Source organism: Oryzias latipes (assembly GCF_053564925.1).
Source record: "Oryzias latipes strain Hd-rR chromosome 1 unlocalized genomic scaffold, Olatipes_Hd-rR_3.1 chr1_Y".
Taxonomy (NCBI): Eukaryota; Metazoa; Chordata; class Actinopteri; order Beloniformes; family Adrianichthyidae; genus Oryzias; species Oryzias latipes.
In genome coordinates, this window is record NW_027616335.1 from 10,708,000 (window position 1) to 10,729,552 (window position 21,553).

General features: G+C 37.8%; 2 protein-coding genes across 47 annotated transcripts in view; one reads left to right on the forward strand and one right to left on the reverse strand.

The window, feature by feature from the left end:
* Positions 1 to 11,308, forward strand: part of camk2d2 (calcium/calmodulin-dependent protein kinase (CaM kinase) II delta 2) — a 42,850-nt gene extending 31,542 nt beyond the window's left edge. Inside the window, exons 13-22 of one of the 15 annotated variants that reach the window (XM_023956345.2) lie at positions 913 to 953; positions 2,576 to 2,635; positions 3,660 to 3,704; positions 4,594 to 4,642; positions 5,100 to 5,198; positions 5,554 to 5,574; positions 5,964 to 6,039; positions 6,125 to 6,219; positions 8,111 to 8,347; positions 9,723 to 11,308. In XM_023956345.2, the coding sequence (XP_023812113.1) occupies positions 913 to 953; positions 2,576 to 2,635; positions 3,660 to 3,704; positions 4,594 to 4,642; positions 5,100 to 5,198; positions 5,554 to 5,574; positions 5,964 to 6,039; positions 6,125 to 6,219; positions 8,111 to 8,343 (719 nt within the window). In that variant the 3' untranslated portion in view covers positions 8,344 to 8,347; positions 9,723 to 11,308. Of the gene's footprint in view, positions 1 to 912; positions 954 to 2,575; positions 2,636 to 3,659; positions 3,705 to 4,593; positions 4,643 to 4,750; positions 5,199 to 5,553; positions 5,575 to 5,963; positions 6,040 to 6,124; positions 6,220 to 8,110; positions 8,348 to 9,722 lie in introns of those variants that run through there. The other 14 variants (XM_023956346.2, XM_078943806.1, XM_023956355.2 and 11 more) reach the window with 14 other exon arrangements.
* Positions 11,309 to 12,288: 980 nt separating this feature from the next.
* Positions 12,289 to 21,553, reverse strand: part of ank2a (ankyrin 2a, neuronal) — a 72,098-nt gene continuing 62,833 nt past the window's right edge. For 25 of the 32 annotated variants that reach the window (XM_078943794.1, XM_078943784.1, XM_078943792.1 and 22 more), the window contains 6 exons: positions 16,419 to 17,798; positions 15,868 to 15,960; positions 15,473 to 15,556; positions 15,116 to 15,250; positions 14,807 to 14,971; positions 13,527 to 14,066 (listed from right to left, as the gene is read on the reverse strand). In XM_078943794.1, the coding sequence (XP_078799920.1) occupies positions 14,061 to 14,066; positions 14,807 to 14,971; positions 15,116 to 15,250; positions 15,473 to 15,556; positions 15,868 to 15,960; positions 16,419 to 17,798 (1,863 nt within the window). In that variant the 3' untranslated portion in view covers positions 13,527 to 14,060. Of the gene's footprint in view, positions 14,067 to 14,806; positions 14,972 to 15,115; positions 15,251 to 15,472; positions 15,557 to 15,867; positions 15,961 to 16,418; positions 17,799 to 21,553 lie in introns of all 32 variants that reach the window. The other 7 variants (XM_078943804.1, XM_078943800.1, XM_078943782.1 and 4 more) reach the window with 6 other exon arrangements.

The window sequence follows — 21,553 nt, forward strand, 5'->3', positions numbered from 1 at the left end:
AGGCAAGAAAGAGCTGCAGAATTGATGAACTATAGACAAATGATGCCTTTTTAGAAGAAGTCAGCCTGTTTGATACACTTGAACAAGAAAAAATGGTAAAACAAAGGCCAAAAAAGGGTAGTAAGCAGAATCACATCTTTTTTCCTCAAGCTGTTCTATGAATCTAATTTTTCTTGCTTTCTTGCATGCATTTCCTTTTGACCTGTCGCTAATTTTCTGGGTCTCACCAGCCAACTTTTACTTTTCATTCTACAGTGACATACATCAGAGCATTTCTGTCTCTTTTGATTTATCATTTTCTCCTTTTTTTTTAAATTCTTTCCTTTTTTTGTTTGGATGGGGTATCCTTTTGAGGTAAGATTTTTGGAATGACAGGAAATCACTTGGGCTTGGGTCTGCTCAATGACTTTTTTCTGTTTAAGATCCCCTCTGCTCGCATAGTGGCTTGTAAAATATGCATGAAGAAGATGCTTCATGATGTTGAAATGAAATTCAATCACCGGCACCTCATGCAATTTGAAATGCAACTGAGTTGTCACGCCGAACTTAAGGAAGAGACCAGTTGCAGGATTGCAACTATAGGTTCTGGTGTTTAAGTGCACGAGTTTGTTTGTCTAAGAATAAAAATGATACTGGTAACTGCCTTTTTGTTGTCTATAAAAAAAAACACCCATTCAACCCTCCCCCCACACTACCACCACCACATTAGCCCCTCGCTTATGATTCAGTATAAGATGGAATAGAAGTCTTGTGTGAATGATAACTGGGAGCCTTGCTTCTTGAATCCTGCTGTTTACATTTTTCCCCTAGACTTTGAAGATAAGCCCATTTGATTGATAAGCCTGCTGCATGTTAGCAAAACCGCAGGTGCAGGACTCAAGACACTGAACCCACCTCTATTTCTTTCTACAGCAGCCAAGAGTTTGCTCAACAAGAAGGCAGACGGCGTTAAGGTGAGTGGCTTTTCAAAAAGCGGATACTGCCTGGTTTCCTGCATCGTTTCTTGGGAATGTTCAGTGTCAACAGGACTTCTTTTTTTTTTTTTACTTTTAAAATGAATTGTGCACTTGGCATCATCATTCAGGGACAGTCATTTGAAGTTCTTACAGGTGGCTGGTATTTATTGGCTAGTTCTATAATTTTGTTTTGAGGCACAGGGAACAACAATAATATAGAAAAATATATGTGTAGTTTTATCACCATGTTATTGTCATTTCCTCAGTTATGTGTTTATCTTGGAATAGTCCAATCCCCTTTTTTACTCATAGCCATCGGATCTTTTATGTTCTGCTCCAGAGTCCAACACCTGATGTAAAGGTGCAGTGGAGATTTAATTTAGAGGTCACTCGTTTAGTGCGGTTGTTTAGGTTTGTGTGACTGTGTCACACGAGTGAGCATTTCAACTGTACAGACATTGAATCAGTTGCAGTAAGTCTGGGTCTAACTCAGGTTTAAAGAATATGACACCATACGGTCCAGGGAATTGAACCTAACCATGTGACCCAATCACCTGTTGAAATAAATGTATAAATCTTTGAAAACTAAATACTGTTTTGATTCAGAAGCTTTTCATTTGTAAGGGCAAGCACCAATAAAAAAAGGGTTTGTTTATGTTCATCATAAACTGGTTATAACATTGCCCCGTCTATAATCATGTCATTCTGCTTGGAGATTATTTCAAAGATAGGGACAGGAATTACAATCATCCATTATGTCTGACAGGACGTGATACACTTTTCTGTAACCCTTCTGCTATCCTAGGCACTTTAACATTGGGAGTTGGGTCATCTAGACCCACAAGACAGTGCGCTGCACCTTTTTTCTTCAATGATTTGTGATCTTCACTGGTGTCCATAGATTACATGAAATCCTCTCCACCTTTATCCATCTTTGTCATGGTAGGGAGAACACGCCAATGTAAGGGTGGGGTCATCTAAGATAGCACAAGGGTTAAAGCAGGGGTCTCAGAATTCAGGGTTGGAGGTTTTTCCAACCAACCTGCAATTGAAGGTCCTTATTGGCTAAACACACCTGATCAAAGTAAACAGCAGCAGATAAGGCAGGATTTCTGACACCTCTAAAGTTTCAAAAAGGTCATGCTTTGTGCCTTGGATGGCTCATATTTCTAAGATTTTTCTTATTTGTTACAATGAGGCCTTTTTAGTTTATTTATCCTTCGGAAAATCAAATAGTATGACTTTTCTCCAAATACGTGCTTTTAACAAGTATTTTTAAGTGGGATTAGTAGATTTTACAAATTAGCGTTTGTCCTAGAAGAAAATATGATTTATTGTAGGACCTCCAAAGTATTTGTTTTGTTATTTATTCTACCTTTAGTACTGCTCAGTTTGATTAATTATTAACATCGGTAACGTCAGATGCAGTGCTCAGCCCTTATTCCCGTCAACTTCCCTCTTAAATTTATGTCTTCTTCGGTGCTCTTGCACAACTTGCTGAGCTCAGATTGAGCAACATCAGGTCTTTGGGACTCATGAGTTGGGTTTCTCATTATGGAGTGGACCAGAGGGAGAATGTGTGCATGTGTGTCATGTGCCCTCTACACTGCCCCCTGCAGGTCAACAACAAAGCCAACACAGTGACCAGTCCTAAAGACACTGGCCCTGCCCCTGCACTGGTATACACACTCAGTCTCATCCACACCTGCACAATCTTTTACAAAAGCAACTGAATGTCCCACTGTGGAGAGCACACAGCTTCACTGTTCCTCAGAATACATTTTTTTTTGGTCTTGTTTCAAATGATTGTAATTCTTAAATAGAACATTAAGAAAATCATGGAGGTGAAATAGCAGCATAGTGTCAGGCTATCCCTGAATGAAATAGTATGGGAATGTGGGTGCACAGCATGTCTCAGCTTCAAATTCTTTGATAAAGTTAGACGTCACATGTATTCAGATTTCAGTTGTGTTTGTTTCACTTATTCATCTGAGTTAGCGGAGCATGCACTGGTTACATTGAGCTTGGCTTGTCTGGAGATTTGTGATGTTCGTGTTGGGCTGAAAGAGTGTCTGAACCCACGCCGGCCTTTGGCCCTTTGGCTTTTTTATGGTAACCTCTACCTCATCTCTGCTATCCTCCAATTCCCTCTTGTACACCCTCATACTGTGCATGTCTACCCCCTGTGTCATTAGAAGCAGCATATGGAAGTATGATTTCTAACCAGAATCCACATTTGCATAATTGAGGATTTGTTGCTGACACAGTTCTCCTATGCATGGCTGTGAGCGTGTTGGCTCCTGGGCTGGCTCTCATTGGCTTTGGCATAGTGTTTGCTCATTGGCTGTCTGCGACACGACTGTTGCTCTCTGTGATGTAAAAATGTTTTCCTCCTTCTCATTTGCTGTCAGTATGATTACGCATGTTAAGCTACCTGTTTCTCTCTATATCCTCTTTTCTATCTTCATCTTCATGCGCTGCATAAAAACACACACACACACGCAGATGAGGATGCTAATGTTATAATCTATTGTAATCTGTGTTAGTGATTAGAAGAACTGCACAATTCATCGATTCCACAAACGCCTAGCAACTGATTACTAAGGAAGAAGACTGCCCGAACAGACAGACACAGATTTATAGATGGTGCATTTTTTCTGGTATTTGATCCCACATTCTCTCCTTTATTTTTTCATTTTTTAGGAACCACAGACAACTGTGATCCACAACCCTGTGGATGGAAACAAGGTGACTTAATGAACTATCTGATTTTTTTCAACCATATTTATTTCTTTAAATGTTTTCAAATTTGTGTCACAAAAAACAATTTAAAAAAAAAGAATGACAAGAAAACTTGGCCAGAGACTACACTGATTCTCATGTTTTCATTGTCAAACACTGAACAAAATAATAAACTCAACACTTTTGTTTTTGCTTTTATTTGGCATTTTTTACAAACAAACTTTCAATCAAATATTGTTCAGAAATGTGTCTACATTTGTGATAGTGAGCACTTCTTCTTGGCTAAGTTAATCTATACCCCCTCACAGGTGTGCCATATCAAGGTGTTGATTAGACAACAGACTACTGCACAGGTGTGCCTTAGATTGACCACAATAAAAGGCCACTCTAAAATGTGTTGTGTCGTTTTATTGGGGTGGTGGGGTGGAAACTCCTCAAAATGTCATCAATCAAATGCCCCTGTGTTTATGTACATAACATACTCCTGCCCATACCATAACCCTACCACCACCACGGGCCACTTGATGCACCGGATCAACTCTATAAACCCAAATGGCACGCTTTAGAGTTGCCTTTTATTGTGGGCAATCTAAGGCACACCTGTGCAATAATCATGCTGTCTAATCAGCGCAGAGTATTTGAGATGAATTGTTATTTTGTGTTTGTAGTTTTCTGATCTTTGAGTTCATCTCACGACATATGGGAGCAAAAACAAAGGTGTTGCATTTATATTTTTGTTCAGTGGAATTCATCCCTCAATGATTTCCACAAGAACACGAATGAAACCAAATTAGATGGTGTTATTGTGAGCTTTCCATTAAAATCTGTATTCATTAATATTATATGAAATTGTAAGCTAAATTCATGTAAGAAAGTATGTACTGTTGTCTAACAGGAGTCCATTGAGAGTGCCAATACAACCATTGAGGATGAAGATGTAAAAGGTAAGATGAAGTCGGACGTTTTACAACTGTTTCAACAAACGGCACTCTACATTTGGATTCGGACTGATGGCTCCTTTCTGTTTTTCTTCATTCTGTTTTGGCACACAGTTGATAGAAAGTTAACTACTGCAACTCCCCTTTGGCTGTCACCCCCTTTTGCAAAACCCTCCTTTACTCTTTCTGTTGTCCTGGTCTGAATGCATCCTGTTTCTCCTTTATCTTTAGTCTAAAGTTCATAAGTGTTTGACGAACAAACTTTTTAAATTCAGTTGTCATGTTTTCTTTAGTAATATTAAATCCCTGCCTTTCGACTTTTTTCTTCCTTTTCTTGAAAATACCATTCTCTCCCATAACTCTTCTCCCCTGAACAAACATGCTTATCTTTGTTACATCCCCACTTCACACACACATACTTGACACCGCACTGTACTTCCATCATTCATGCGACGTCTGTCAGCCCTTCGACTGGGCAGCTTAGTGGGCGGTATCTTGAGTTCTAAGAGTCGTTCCTCACAGATGTCAGACTCGTCACAGACTCCCACCTCCTCAATCCAGAGTAAGTCCCTCGGCAAAAAGGTGGGAAGGCCTTTTTCCTTTACCTAGTGTAGGACCTTTGTGTGTAAGGTGCCTCAAATCCCGCGTTCCTGATGTTAAGATCTTTCCCTTGGATTAAACGCTGATGTATGATGTTGTCTATTAGTTTTGATACACTTGCTCCTTTCACTGCACTCATTCTTCCCTTTCTGGCAAACTGAAACCTGTTTATGACCCTTTTATTTTTCCATCCTCTGTTTTCAAAGATGCATTGTTGTAGATTGTGAAGAAGTTGACAGACGTTTCTACTTGAAATTTTTTTTTTTAACGTGTCTTTTATGTTTCACAATTTAAGTAATTTTTTCAATATCCCCCAGCCTGCACCAATAACAATAAAGGTAAATTTTAATGTTACTCAGTTAAAAAGAAGTGCATTGCATTGAGCCTTGGTCTTGTCTGTTCATTTTGAGCTTTGTTGGGTGAAACAAATCCAGTCATCTTGCATTTTCCCGCCTGATGTCACCGTTAGTCATGGGAGGCTTTCTTCTCTTTATTTACTCAGAAATGAATTTTAAAAAAAAGAGCAAAATGGAAAAAAAGGAGAAACTTTTTGTTGAGCGCCTTCCATTTCTAATACTTCTAAAATCCTGCCAGTGCGTAGAGTAGAACTCATTTGAAGCCGATGTGATGTTCTGTATCTGCACTCAGATGTTTTAACTGGAAATTAGCATTAAAAAATGCACAGTATTCATTTTTAATCATTATGATCTGTGATCTTGTGTTGTAGCTCGCAAGCAAGAAATCATCAAGGTGACCGAACAGTTGATTGAGTCCATCAACAATGGAGACTTTGAGGCCTACGCGTGAGTTCATTTCTATCTGCTGTGGTGCCTAATTTTATAATTTAGTTTTAAGACGGGCTTTATAATTTTTCTTTTGGTGTAATAGGAAGATTTGTGATCCTGGTCTGACTTCTTTTGAACCTGAGGCCCTGGGAAATCTGGTGGAGGGACACGACTTTCACCGCTTCTATTTTGAGAATGGTGATGTACAAATCTTTAGTTATTGAAAAATGTCAAAAAAACAACTTTTTGGTACTGTGATTGAGCTTTGTTAGATTGGTTGGAGTCCCAGGTTGAGTTTGTCCAACAGAAACGCAAGCTCTGCATCCAAATCTAACAGTAATTGTTTAACTTAGTCTGTTTTCCCAGCAGTTCCTATTGTTTCAAAGTAAGAGGTTTACTGGAAACATGTTTGTTTCTTCTGCACTGTTGCCTAACCAGCTGCAAAGGTTTATACTCTCCAATAACACTTTCTTTTTAACTTAACCCTGTGAAGTCCACTACATTAAAGAATTGACATAAAATTATTATTTTTTTAAATTTGCAATGTTTTTAACCCTTTTTCACCCTAACTTGTCCTGTCCAACAGCTGAGCAAGCAGATCAGAGCTGAAGGCCTTTTGTGTTGGACAGCTTTGACTGTTACAATAGGCGTTTATGGATTTTCAGACAGTGTATATTGGTATAACCCCCTTTGTATTTGAAGCTAAGCTTTATTTATAATAATTATGTTTATATGCATTCCTTGTTGGACCGGACAGAAAAGAAAAGAGAATGGGATTTTAGAGATGGGGGATATGGGGTAAAGATGTTTTTAAACCCTTTGATGAAACCTGCAAATTAATTACAATACAATTTTCTTGATGAAATATAGATATTATCAAACATGATATGTTGTGTTGATAGGTTTTCACAACAGTGTTAGTTTAGGATGCAAAAATACTGACATCACTGTTCAGGAAAAAAGCACCTGATTTACCAACTCAAAACTGGTCAGATAGATATTTTTACAACAAATTACTTGCACCACACAAGTTTTTAAAAAATTGTTTTCTTTTATGTAGAGCGTTTGTGTTTCATAATTGTGTTCATGTATTATAAATGAAGTCACTAATGAACTCAAGAAAAACTCCAACTTAAAGAGTTTAGTATCTTGATGCAAAAGTCATGTGAAATTTCTCTCCACTAAGTAATTTCCAAATTGCGAAAAGGCTTGATTAGTTTTAAAATAGCAAAGGGTTTCATCAATTGGATTTTCCCTTTGATTAACTGTTAGTCCAGCTCTTCCATCAAAATGTTCCTAATTTTCCAGCCTTACTTCACCCTTACTGATAGATTAGATAGATTAAACATTCGGATGGGGTTGGGTTAGGGTTAGGTTTAATAATAAATAACACATAAAGATATATATAAAAAAGTATTGTTAACTAAAAATAGGAAATTAAAATTAAGTTGTTGCCAAATAAAAGCATAATTAAAACCATAAATGTAAAAGAAAAGAAAACACCACATGGCCACTACTGCTTGTTGCGGCACTACTGATCCACAAAAGTCTATATTTCGCAATGTTGAGGATCTATTTTTATCCTTGGCTTGGTTTCACATTCAAAGATGGTAAACATCGCTTTAGATCACATCACCTGTGAACAGACGAACAATGGCAGTATTACTCCATCTCTTCTTACTGGTGAAAGATTGAACGTCTCATTAATAACAAAGACATTCTTAGGAATCTGCATGAATTAAATAAAAAAATAGGTCATTTTGTGTGTTGCCTTAAAATCAATACGACTCATTTGCGTTTCACTACAAGGGCGTGGGCTGACCTAATGATTAATGATGGCCATAAATGGCACAATATTCTAAGTCTGGTTAAAAATAGTTCAGATAAACCAGATATGTCCCAGAAACCTCAATCACTTGGAAAGCTTGAGCTTGTCTGCTATCCAACACCAACATAGAGAGACTTCAGGTTCTGCTCTCAATTATTGTTCCCAAGAAAGAGCCTGCATCTTTTTTCTTTTCATCTAAGCAGCCACCAAAGTGGGGGAAGTCTGAAAGCAAGAAAAGTCTCTCTACTCTCTCTTTTGCAGCATTGTCCAAAGGGAATAAGCCGGTGCACACCATCCTCCTGAACCCACACGTGCACCTCATTGGGGAGAATGCGGCCTGCATCGCCTATATTCGACTGACCCAGTACATGGATGGGAGCGGCATGCCCCGCACCATGCAGTCCGAAGAGACCCGCGTGTGGCACCGCCGCGATGGAAAGTGGCAAAACATTCACTTCCATCGCTCAGGCTCACCCAGCATCCCCTCCCCATAAGAGAGTAAGATGAACATGACAAAAACTGCAGGGCTTACTGACTTTTTACTAGGGGTGTAACAATTCACTTTAACGGTTTTATTCATATCATAATTTGTGGTTGACCATACGATTCATGGTTAGTTTTGATATGATTTGATTCACTGACCTAAAAAGGATCCAGGAACTCTTTGTGACTCAGAGATAAACACCAGGGCCTCATTTATAAAACTGCGTAGGATTTGCGTCAGAAGTGGTGTACGGATGAAACATAGGACATGCGTACGCACAGAAATATTCGGATTTATAAAACCGTGCGCACGCACATCCTACGCATCTTTCCCTTAATAAATCACAACCGATTCTAAATGCAACGCAGCTTTTGCGGCTTCATGACACGCCCATAGTTGCCCATAAATAGTCCGCGAAACGCCCACAAATGTAAAATTACAAATCAAACAAGGATGAAGCCTACAAATGTGTAAAAAAATAAATAAAGATACGTGCAACATTTAAGCTGGTTTAAAAGTCCTCATGTTTGTGGTTCCATACTTGATTATTTATAATAGAATTGATCTGGTTGGATCGTATGATTCTAAACGGATTCATCGATTAAGTCGATAATTGTTACACCCCTACTATTTACCCTTTACAACAGCATGCATGCGGAACACTATACCTACTACTCTCCTGAGATTTAATCCGGAAAACTCAACCTGTGTCTCTTTGTATTTTCAACAGCCTTATTTTAAACCTAAATTTTTATTTTTATTTTTGTTTAACTCAGGAAAACTCATGGGGTCAACTTTGGCACCTTTTTTCCTCTTAAAAAAAATAAAAATTTATTCAATATTTAATTTTTGATTAATTTTTATTCTTTTAGATACCATCCATTGTTGCTAAAATCAAAACTAAATTTAAAAGCCCTGAAGAAAATTGTTTTTGAGTTCGCCAGGGTAAAGTATATAGCTACAATATTGAAGCCATTAAACAATTTTCTTTGAAAATTATATAGAAAAAACTGATACTACAGTCAGAGGGTTTAAATATGAGTTTAGCTGTTGTTATCATGTGCTTTTTTTTTTTTTGCATTGAAACTGGTTCTATATTTGTAGCTTCTGAGATTGTTACCTAATAAAAGAAAAAACTGCATCCATTCTGTCCTCAGAGTCCCTCACTTGTAGATAGACAGTTTTTTTTGCTAAGGGTATTTTTCTTAAGTTATAGGAGCAAGCTGGGAGATAGTAGTCCTTGTTCCCAAAGACAGTGCTTTTGCCTCACCCAAAGTCTCTTGGATTTACCTGGTTACTAGGAAAAAAAATCAAAAGAAAGGATTTATTTGGAGATGTTAGTGTTATCTACCTTGCTTATAGCATTGTTCTGCTTGTCTTTCCATGCAGTTACGGGGAATCAACACATGGGGTAGAAGGAGGAGACAGAAAATGAAATCCCATGTGAAAATCTAGTGGAGCAGTCTACTAGCCAACCCGCGACTACTCTGTAGACCCTGACCCTTCTATGAGGATATGACGTCGCACAGGACACAAGTATTATTGCATTCTACTGTTATTGCTTTTTTTTTGAGAGAACATTGTTCGAACCCACCACCGGGTGGCAGCACACTGTATTTGGACGTTACGAAACAAGCATATTAAAAGAAACAATTTTTTTTCTTTCCGTTTCTTTTTTAAGATGTTTTGGTATGCATTTTAAATATAAAATAGAGATGTTTAAAATATATGACTGTAACCTCTCCCAAAAATTAGCTCTGTATTTTTACGTGTATTTATGTGTGTGCAACTCAAAAACATTTGGAAGATCAGAATGTTAAAAACTGAGCTTGCTTTAGTTCTGGTGATGTATATATAAATTGTGATTGTTGGTTAAAAAAAGGAAAATGATTACAAAACATTGAAATTATAATTCTTGCTATTCGAAGACTTAAGAGTTTATGTAAAATCCAGTTTATGAGCTACATTTGTTTGCTATGAGCTATATGTCATTCTGTTTAAAATGATCTGATTTAAACCTATAGTACTAATTTAGAGGTTAAGCAGAGCAGCTTACACTTTGCATTGAAAATGTTTGCTTTTATATTGGTTAAATAAGAAATATGAGAATGTAGCATATATGTAACATATGGAAACTCAAGACAATTGTGTAGTGCATGGCGCAGGGAGGGGGTATCACCCCGAGTAAGATCATATGGAACTAAATTATCTTCTATTTAATTTGTTGATCATTGACTTGTTTGTTTGCATCGGTTATTGTTGTGCATCAGTCTTTGTCCCAAATGTTTCTAATGTTCTCCGGTGTCATGGAGCTGTTGTAAAATCAGTAACACTGTTATGGTACCATCTTGCACTAATTTCAAAATCTTATGGCAAGCAGAAGGAAAAATAAAATACTAGCTATAGAAGCACCCCTGAAATTTTGTAAAAAAATAAAAAAAAAAAATAGAGGAAAAAAAGGAACTAAAGAAGCTGAATTTTTCATAATGTTTGTACTTGTAATGTATGACTGTGTGTGTAGGGATTCTGTTGTCATCCTATCCTCATCATACAAGTCTGATGCTTTGCCAGATACCAAGAAATGGTTCAGAGAGTGAAGATTTAGGAGCCCCAACCTTCAGTGGAAACCAGACAAGAGGGACCAGTGAGATGCTCCGGTTTGAAGACTTCTTCAGACTTCACTTAAGTTGGGATGTCTTCCTTTTTGAATAGTGCTTCTGTCAGTGCGTGGTCCTACCACAGTTGGGCAATGGCTGATGTGTTTGTTGTTCCTGCAGTTTACTTTTTTGTTCAGCCTTTTTGTTTGTACAGTTTGTCTTTTTTTTTTTTTTTAAGGAAAATATGATCAAGGTCTCTTTTGACAAAAAGTATGATGTCAGTGCAAGGCACCACTCCTTATATGGTGTGTACTTGTTGCCACCATAGCAATGGATGGCTTAACACGTTTAAGAAATAAATATATCATCTAAAAGAAAGGGATATTTTTTACTTGGCTCATGTTTGATTCAGAAAATGAAGACAGACAGGAACTAAACTCCACAGCAGCCTCTTGTACGGGCTCCATCCACATCACCATAGTAACCAGACATACTGAACATCAGAGGAGTCTTATGAAATATTAACAGTTGATAAAGCTTTCGTCAAAGTCCCTGGTGTGTGTATGAATGAAATCTTGACAATAATCTTTACTTCTCACATTACAGAAATTTTCCAGATATCCGGATTTACACCAATGATTTTCTATAGAAAGACAGACTATTTTTGTCACTCATTGGTCTGATTTGAATCTAGTTTTTTTAGCTGTTGTCTTGACTTAAAATGATCAAACACCAGTCAATCCTAAAGTGGCCAAATAAGAGGAAAAACAGGTTTGACAATTGCTGAAACATGATCAAGAAAGGCTGAGCTAAAGTTCATTGATCACTTTAACCCTTGTGCTATCTTAGATGATCCCACCCTTACATTGACGTGTTCTCCCTACCATGACAAAGGTGGATATAGGAGGAAAAATTTCATGTAATCCATGGACACCGGTGAAAATCACAAATCATCGAAGAAAAAAAGGTTCAGAGCACTGTCTAGTGGGTCTAGATGACCCAACTCCCAATGTTAAAGTGCCTAGAATAGCACAAGGGTAAAAAGACTACACCTCTGCTTGAAAGAATCATTTATAGAAATGAAAGAAAGAAAAAAAACATGCCCCATTTTTAAACTAACGGATGTAAAAAAAAAAAAAAAAAGGTTTTGGAACTAAAATGTTAGTGTATTTTTGTTCTTGTACAGTTAGATCATTTTTTATTGGAGTTACTCAGATCAGATCTTTTGGTGTGTAAGTAGCCACCCTGTGGTTCCCTTGTGAACTGAATAGCTACAGTTATAGTTGCTTTCCACAGTTAAATGTTTTACATCAATGACAATATTGTTTCAAAGAAAGAAACACACAGTGTGACAAACCTAACATTATACATTTATAGGATTTTATTCTCTGTCAGCAATAAATAGACTGCACAATGAGTCTGTCCTTTCAAATTTGAATACAATAATACATGCCTTTTTAGATGTATATATATATATATATATATATTTTGGATATGCTGTCATCACAGAAAAGGGATGCTGTTTTTTCAAAATTAAAAAGCATACCTGTCACAGTGAACCTTCACTAATCAGATTTCTTTTTGGAATCACAAAGTAAATGATTAGAGTGAAATAAATACAGAGAGTATGATGCTTCAATAACCACGCACGTCATCCTGCATGTTATCACCTCCACGCTGAGACTTTCCCTGTGGCGAACATCTGCTGCACCCAACATTCTGTTCACAGAACTCATGAAAGTATTTCCACCTTACATTCAGGAGTGCAAAAGTGATTTGTTTAAAATAAACAGGTCATAGCTGACAGAGAACAGAGAACACTCCTTCATACGACACACAGACAGTACCATTCACACTCAAACATGTTGTGCACCTCGTGTAACACTTTCCTGATTGAAACGATAATGCTTATACATGAAATAAAAAACAATTACTGCCTGGTCGCTTTACCATAAATAAATACATTTCCAACACTGCGGAGATGACCTCCTGATAAATAAAATGTATCGTCTAACTAACCTTTGAAATCAAAACCAAAAGCAATGACATCATAAATAATCTTTATACTGTACTCACAAAACTCTCTGCAAATCACCAACCACCGCTCAACACATGCACAGACAAACATTCAGTGCCTTCCGTCACACTACGCTCAAGTGTTATGAGGCAGGATCAACAGTTACAGAGGAAAAGGACTAAAAAAACAGATTCAATGTCATAAAGAAAGATACATAGAGGCAAAGAATTGGACAAACCACTGGACAACAAAGCAGGCAAAGCTATGATCAAACTGACAGATGTCCATTAGTCATGCCTGTTCTACTGCACGAGTGATTATTCATTTCTAGGCTACAGTTGTCAGCGGTTTTTAGATTATAGATAATATATAATTTTGAAGACGATATACACACAGTCTATGCAAAACAGTATGGCAGCGGGTAAATTCAGTGCTGATATGATCAGGTTTTCAGCTTGATCATCTAAATGAAAAGAAAAAAACAGACTGAAGGCAGAAGAGCATGTGGTGTCTTTTTTTTTTAAACCAATATCAGAGTTGAGACAGGCAGTGCAATGAAAGTGCTCTATGAATTAAAGCACCTTCTGTTTCCTAACCTTCAGGTGTGAATAGGCTAATGTGAATAACATTCATGGGTTTTTTTTTGTACCTGCTCTTCTACTGAATCAAAAACACGACATTTAAACCTGAATCGGGAAAAACAACAGAAGAGAGTCTTTGGTCACAAGAAGGCAAAGAAAAAAAAATGAAAAAAATAAAACACTTGAACATGAAAAAGAATCATGAAAACAGAACATCAGTCAGGGACAGTAACTCGTTTCTTGTGAACAACAAGCTCATCTTCCAGAACTAAAGCGGGAAGACTGTGGTAGCTTTCGGGTGCAGAAGTACACACCAGGATTGCATGTGGCAAATGCATAGGAGTAGCAGGGAGTTTAGCGTGGACTGTCTGGAGTTGGGGGGGAGGCCTTTTTTTACTCATTCCTCAGTGTTTGATCCTATTTTGTTCATAGCAGCATTGGGAGAGCTGGTGGAGATGCTGCTGCAGGGGCAAAGGACTTTGACCCTTCTCTGTCGTTGTTCGTTTGCTCTACAGGGTGCTGCTGGCTCCCTTTACAGCTGTTGGTTGGAAAGGTGTGAAAAGAAGAGACCAAAATATTATTTACAGTCAACAAATCAATAACAAATAAAGAATGTTGTGGGATCTAGTAACATTAATTGCAACCACTTCAACACAATAGTAATCTACCTTCTAACGCTTTGTGCGCATCGCCTTTGGCTACGTGTATTCAAGGGGCTACTTCCAAAGAAAAGGTTATGTAAATGGGCTTCCGCGTTCAAAATTGTGTTGCTACACAAGTTTCTATGACCGTTTTTGGGCTCGTTCAACGGCCGCGTTAAAAGTTAAACCAGGCTGAACTTTAACCAATCAGGGACTTGAATTTGGCAGTGACAAATATATAGCGTCCCATTTATTTCACAGAAGTGAAAATCATTTGAAAATTGATCACGGAGCAGAAATTTATAATTGGGATATCATATGTCGGAACAGAGATGTGAAAGAAAAAGTCTGGAGCAAGATTTGAAAAATTTGCACCAAATTTGCACCAAGCCCTCTAACTGTAGGTGGCAGACATGTTCTAATAAACAGTTGGAAAAAAAAAGAAGAAGAAGAATCCCCTCCCTGCTCATCCAGTGTGAACACTTTGGGCTTAATGCGCCTCACATGCCTGATGTGAACGTAGCATCACATGCAGTACATCATAAAAGTGCAAAACAAATGCAGAGTTGCACATAGATTTTGTAAGGACATCAGATAAATGGACATGGACATTTTTTTAAAATAGTTCAGCTCAAACCTCTGTGACGTCATGTTGGGTTGGGGGGAAATGAGAAGCCAAGGATTGGTCATTTTGGGAAGTCGTTGTCGTCTCAATCCTTGAGTCGGTCGTTTCTTTGCGACTCACAGTATCAGCAGTTTGTTGCCTCGGCGATGGGAGATCCTTACATTTATCAAATGATAACTACATGAATAAATGTTTTTATTTTTAATAAAAATTGTTTATTTAATGTGCTTATTATGGTATAAAGAAAGGTGTTGTTGAGGTTCTTCTTAGAAAAAAGACAATTTGAAAACATCACACCATAACCAACAAGAGTAAACACACCTCTGCATGGTCCCCCTCACTCTTCACTTTCCTGTTGCATCCGAGATCTGATCCATGAGCAACTCCTTCAACAGATTTCCCATCATGCTCTTCTCCATTTGTAGAAACACATTTGCGAACAACTCTCCGGGTTACCTAAATGAGAAGATGTGATCACAAATGTTTTCAGTAACTTGTGTGTTTTTATACACATTACTTTTCAGTCAAACAATCATCTTCTTCATCCAGTAACAATACTAGACATACAGTTTACATTTAAATGTAGTTTTCAGCTGTTTTATTTAATCAACTGCACTCTCATGAACATAATGGCAGCAAAGTGAGATCTATTGGAATTTATGTGAATTATAACATTACTTTTTTGACAATTGCGTGTCCATTTTCATTTTTGTAGGTCTCTTCCGTTACAGAGCGAGTGGTGAGGTGGGACATTTCATCAGCCTAGAACAGAATAACAAAAAACAAAAAATAGTTAGGTTCAGGATGTTCCTGTCATTCATTTGATCTTTACTGGCAAGTCATGTTGGAGAAAATGGAGACTAGGGGCACTAGAAAACAAACATTCTTTAGAGTTATTTTGTTAAATCAATGAAAAGGGATCACGGCAGAAAAAAAAACATTAGCCATCTGTGCAAGAAAGTTTCAGGTTATTACAGGAACACACTCCTTCTTGATGTAGACATTTATTAGTAAACGCCTCATGTGGTAGATCTTTTTCTCATGCTAAATTGAAACCACACTTTCCCTGGTACCTGAAAGACAAATCTACGTCGTACAATTCTGGCAGTCAACAAAAATTCCTCATCCGAACTCTCAGACATTGATCCAAGCTCAGTGTCGATCTCCTAACCAAGCGAAACAAACTCATTCAGATGTATTGTATGCAACGCATAGATGCCAGGTTTGTTGCAGAACAAGCAAAACCACAGAATTCCATAGTGTACGTGTCAATGTGTTGAATATTTTCAAATGGCACATTGGACAGTACAAAATAACAGTCTGTAGTTTCAAAATGTGTTTGCAAAAAAACAAACAAACTCAACAACATGCTTTTACTATTGTGCTTCAAGGGAATAAAAGTGTTTATTGCGATTGAAAAAATATAAACAAAATGTTAATGATTGAGTGCAGTGACATCAAGAGACATGCTACGTTATACGTTAGAAACAAAATCTGAGCCACAGGGAGTTTCAGGTCGGTTTGGTGTTACTGGAGGGTGCGCAGCCATTTCTTCTAGAAACAAATGTTACGCTTGAAAAAGCTCAGTTGGGGACAAATGCAGTTTTACAAGGTCTCATCTTACCCTCTTGAGAGATTCATTAGTGTCATAAGTTCCAGGTAGTTTTGATGCCACGCGCATGGGGATTTCTTCATCTGATGTCTCTGAAGGGTACGCTCCACTCTCCTTCAGTACACCGCATGGACCCTCATGGACCATGAAAGCATCTTCATAATCTTCACTTCCAGAAGACAAAAGCACCTTTTGCCTCGAAGTCTGAGCTAAACTTGCCCTATCTGGATCAGTCTCTGATGAATCAGACACCTTTTGTTTACAGTCAAGGTATGACTCTGGGTCACTGTGACCCTCATTGTATGCCAGATGCATGTGGGGTCTGTCTTTAGAAGCTGAGGCTGGCTCTGCATACCCCAGTGGGATGCCATTTTCCTCATCAAAAGATGGGGAGGTCTTCTCAGTTTTTTGTTTAACTGATACTGACTCCAAATCATGCCATTCCTCCTCATCTACCATGGTTTCATCTGAATGCTGCGTGCAGTTTCTGGACTTGTCATCATCTGAAGAAATCTCAGAGTTCACTGAGGATTGGTTTGACATCAGCTCCTCAAAGCTGAAATGTCTTACAGTTGTGACTGTCTCAGGACTCAAATCAGACAGAGACTGAGAGGAAAGGGTGTCAGTGGAGGTTCTATACCATAAATGTTGGTCTTGGATCCTTTGAATAGATGTTTCATCAGTCCCAGAACTCCACATTGATTCCTTTTCCTCTTCAAATCTTTGGGTGGACTTGGAGGTCATAGAGGATAATTCAGGACTGTCTTTAGAAATACCAAAGCTTGATCCAGAAGCTTTCCTTGTACCAGGAATAACCGTGTCATCCGTGTTATCCTCTGCCATCTGTGCAACTGAGGACGTGCTAGTTCCTGGATCTTCTACAATGCCTTCAAAACAAACATCTTCAAACTTGTTAATTTTAGCAGGCATGTTTGATGAAGGTAGTTCATGCTTCTCTGATCTAAACTCAAGTTTCACCTCCTTTAGATCTGACAGAATGGGCTCAAGGTTCCCAGGGGATCCAAACTTCAAGGATGATGGTGAGTTTGGAGATTCCAAGGACATGATGGCAAGTATATCTGAACTGTCTTGTGAGTCGGGGGCTGCGGAAGTTGGTTCGGCTGAGTCATAGTTACCACCAGGGCCAGATGTTAAAATATGTTTTTCCTTCATCTGTGATGAGGTAGTTGGGGTGGCAAACAAGTTGTAAGGTTGAATTTCCGTCTGAACTAAGCAACCTTGGGGTGCCAACTCTATATTTGAAGTGCCTGATGTGTTGGAATCACAAGCCCAGACTCCCATATCAATGGGAAAGCACTGATTTTGTTCTAATTTGACATTTTTTTCTTTAGATGACTGTGAATGTACTGTCTTGCAGGATGCAGATGACAGCTGAAAGAGATAATACAACAGAGAAATGGGATGGAAAAACAAATTATGAATATAAAAAAATTTGATGTATTTTGTGATGAACTAAAACATGACTTAAAACACACAATTCACACAAACACTGTTAGGAATGAAGCCAAGTCATGGTTATCAACAAGGTTTAACCATGCACAGACAAATGGCAAAACAACTGGAAATATAAGAATCCATGGGAATTCAATGCAATTAGGTCCGGGGGGAAAAAAATCCAATTTACTGATTTCAAGTCAGGAATTCCTGTACTTTCAATGAAAAAGGTTGAAAGTTTTTCCTTGTCTAAATTGCAATTTATAAAATGAATACATCAATAAAAAAAACAACAAATCAGTTAAAAAATGTTAGCAAACACAAAAAGTTAGAACATATATGAAAATAAAGAATATGAAATAGTAAAGCTTCACAAGACTGCTTTTTTTGGTATTAAGATTATGTCAATTTTCTTAATTGTAAAAAAAATGTGGAAACACATGCTTAATAAACAAAGATAGGTAAAACAACATGAGACAAGTGTCATGAGTTTGCATTTTATGGGCATGAAAAAAAATGGGCCAAAAGTCATAAAAGATGCTCAGTTATTGGAGATCAGGCAAAAAACAGGTATGTTTTGCCCAAATGCAAACCCGTTAATGGTGGAAACCTGAAGCAACTGTTACTTCCACACTTGTTAATAACCACACTAATAACAATAGAGCCAACACTGCACTCAGTGGCAAGCAAGAGCACATGCTGCCTTACCGGCACCATGGAGCTCTTTTCTTCTTTCATTTGGTATTGATGTTTTGTCTTGGGAGGAGTCAGGTTTTTTCTTTGTTTTTTTTTGTGGACAACATTTTCAAGCCAGCTAGTATTATAAAACCTTCCCTTTATATGGCATGTGACTCAGAAATTACTTATAATTTAAAATCTGACATTGTCTATAGTAGGTTGTTTCTTAGGCAGCCCTAAAAATGAACCCCTGTATCATTTTTAAACAGTAGGATTATCTTTCAGACATTCCAGTTCACGGTTAGTGACTTTCAAGTTCTTCACTTTTATGTTTTCCCCTTTCTTTTAGTCTGTTCCTAAAAACATTTTTTTAAAACTTTAATAATCTCCATCAAACTTTGTGCCAACTATTAAAAGCTATTTAAAAGCTAAAAAATTATCAAAACGATATTTTACACAGGATGCTCTTCCTGTACATATTTTATCCTGGCTGGGAGACCCAGACCCTAGATCACCTTGTGGCAACATAAATAGGCAGTAGTGTGAAGGGTATTGCCTAAGGACCCACACCAGATTAAGCTCATCAAAGCCCCTAGGAAATGAACCCTAGCTTTCCATGTGACAGTCCTACACACAACCAACTGACATAGCACAAATATATGGTACTTACTTATATTGCTATCTGGTACTAAGTGAAGTCCAACTGCATCAAATCATGTCTAAAATGTATGTTGTAGGAGTACTGTTGTTAACTACGTCAGAAAAGGATTTTAGATTTTTATACATATTACCTTAAAAAACAAAGGTGGTAGCATTTATCTTACCTTCTGCTCAAAAGTGTAGAAAATAAACAAAACCAATCTTATTTTGGTTGATGAAGACAAAAAAAACTTACATGAGTAATCTTAAAAATAAAATTATGATATTTAAATTAGTTCTCAGAGATGACAATATGTATTTTTTTTAATCCAAAATTACTAATTATTTGTACTGGACTAATTTAGGTAAAGAACAAAATGTTGAATTAAAATAGAATCTAGACTTAGATTGTTTATATGATGTGAATTTCTGTTATGGTAAAAAACCAAGTTTAGTTTCAATTTCAGATTTTAGCATTGAAAAAATTTAGGAAGTTGTGAACAACAACACTGACATTTTCCTGTATAAACTGGATCAGATAAGTGTGACATGAACATGGGCTTGCACTTGTTATGCGACTGCTGAAGTAAAAAATAACTCTGAGAGCAGAAAGTAAAAGACAAAGATGGAAGGGATACCAACTTATCTTTCGAAGCAGACTTATCTTGGTTGTTGACTGCAGGACCTTTTTCAGAAGTTACATACATCAAAGAAGGTTCCCTAACCTTTTTGTCCGAGTGTTTAGGAATAGAATAAAAAACAACTGCTTTAAGAGAATCTGTTCTGATCTCATCAAACTGATTATCAAAGGAAAAGTCAAGATCATCTGTATTTGAAAACGATAACGAAGGGGACAATGGCCTATTTTCCGAATACTGTAAATAGTAATTACAGTGAAGGTCAAGAAATGGGGCCACTGACACGTCTGTAGTCAAAGTGTGTTTTTCTACTGATGCTGCAGATTCGGGGGAGGATGCCCTAAAGTCCTCCAGCCACTCTTGCAAATGTGAAAAGTCTAAACTAGAAGCCACCGACTCTGGGGACAACGCCCTACTGCTAAATATTTGATCAAGTTCAAGATTTGATAAGACTGATTGAGGGGACTCTGGTCTGATCTGATCAAAGAGACTTTCCAAACACAAATCTGTGCCTTCCCAGTCAGATAAAGTCGATTGTGGTGTGAATGACCTTTGTTCTGACTTTTCCCTAGTGTAGTCAACATGAGTACATGTGAACTCAGGAACAGGAGAGTCTGGAGAGAGAGGTCTACATTCACTTTGGGAATCAGGAGATTCTGTTCTGATATCAGTCAACAAATTCTCCAAGTAGGACAAACTTTCCCCGGTTTGAGATAGTACAGACGGCTCTGATACTTCTTTGAGATCCAATGATCTTGAGCTAAGAAAAGACTCTGCACCTTTTATACCAGCTGCCCTCTTTACAACTTCTGCATATGTCAGAGGTCTGCTGGTCAATGTTTGAGAAGATATAGTAGGTAAGGTTATTTCAAGGTGTTTGGAATCTAGATCGGATGAATGTGAATTTGGTGAGTCTGCTCTGTTCTCATCAAACAGATTATGTAAGGAAAAGTCAAGATCAGCTTCATTTGACAATGATAACGAAAGGGACAATGGCCTATTCTCCAAATACTGTAAATAGTAATTACAGTGAAGGTCAAGAATTGGGGCAACTGACACGTCTGTAGTCAAAGTGTGTTTTTCTACTGATGCTGCAGATTCGGGGGAGGATGCCCTAAAGTCCTCCAGCCACTCTTGCAAATGTGAAAAGTCTAAACTAGAAGCCACCGACTCTGGGGACAACCCTCTACTGCTAAATATTTGATCAAGTTCAAGATTTGATAAGACTGACTGAAGGGACTCTGGTCTGATCTGATCAAAGAGACTTTCCAAACACAAATCTGTGCCTTCCCAGTCAGATAAAGTCGATTGTGGTGTGAATGACTTTTGTTCTGACTCTTCCTTAGTGTAGTCAACATGAGTACAAGTGAACTCAGGAACAGGAGAGTCTGGAGAGAGAGGTCTACATTCATTTTGGGAATCAGGAGATTCTGTTCTGATATCAGTCAACCAATTCTCCAAGTAGCACCAACTATGCTGGGTTTGAGATGGTTCAAAAGGTTCTGAGTCTTCTTTGAGCTCATATGATCTTGAGCTAAGAACAGACTCTGCACCCTTTTTACCAGCTGCCCTCTTTACAACTTCTGCATATGTCAGAGGTCTGCTGGTCAATGTTTGAGAAGATGTAGTAGGTAAGGTTATTTCAAGGTGTTTGGAATCTAGATCGGATGAATGTGAATTTGGTGAGTCTGCTCTGTTCTCATCAAACAGATTATGTAAGGAAAAGTCAAGATCAGC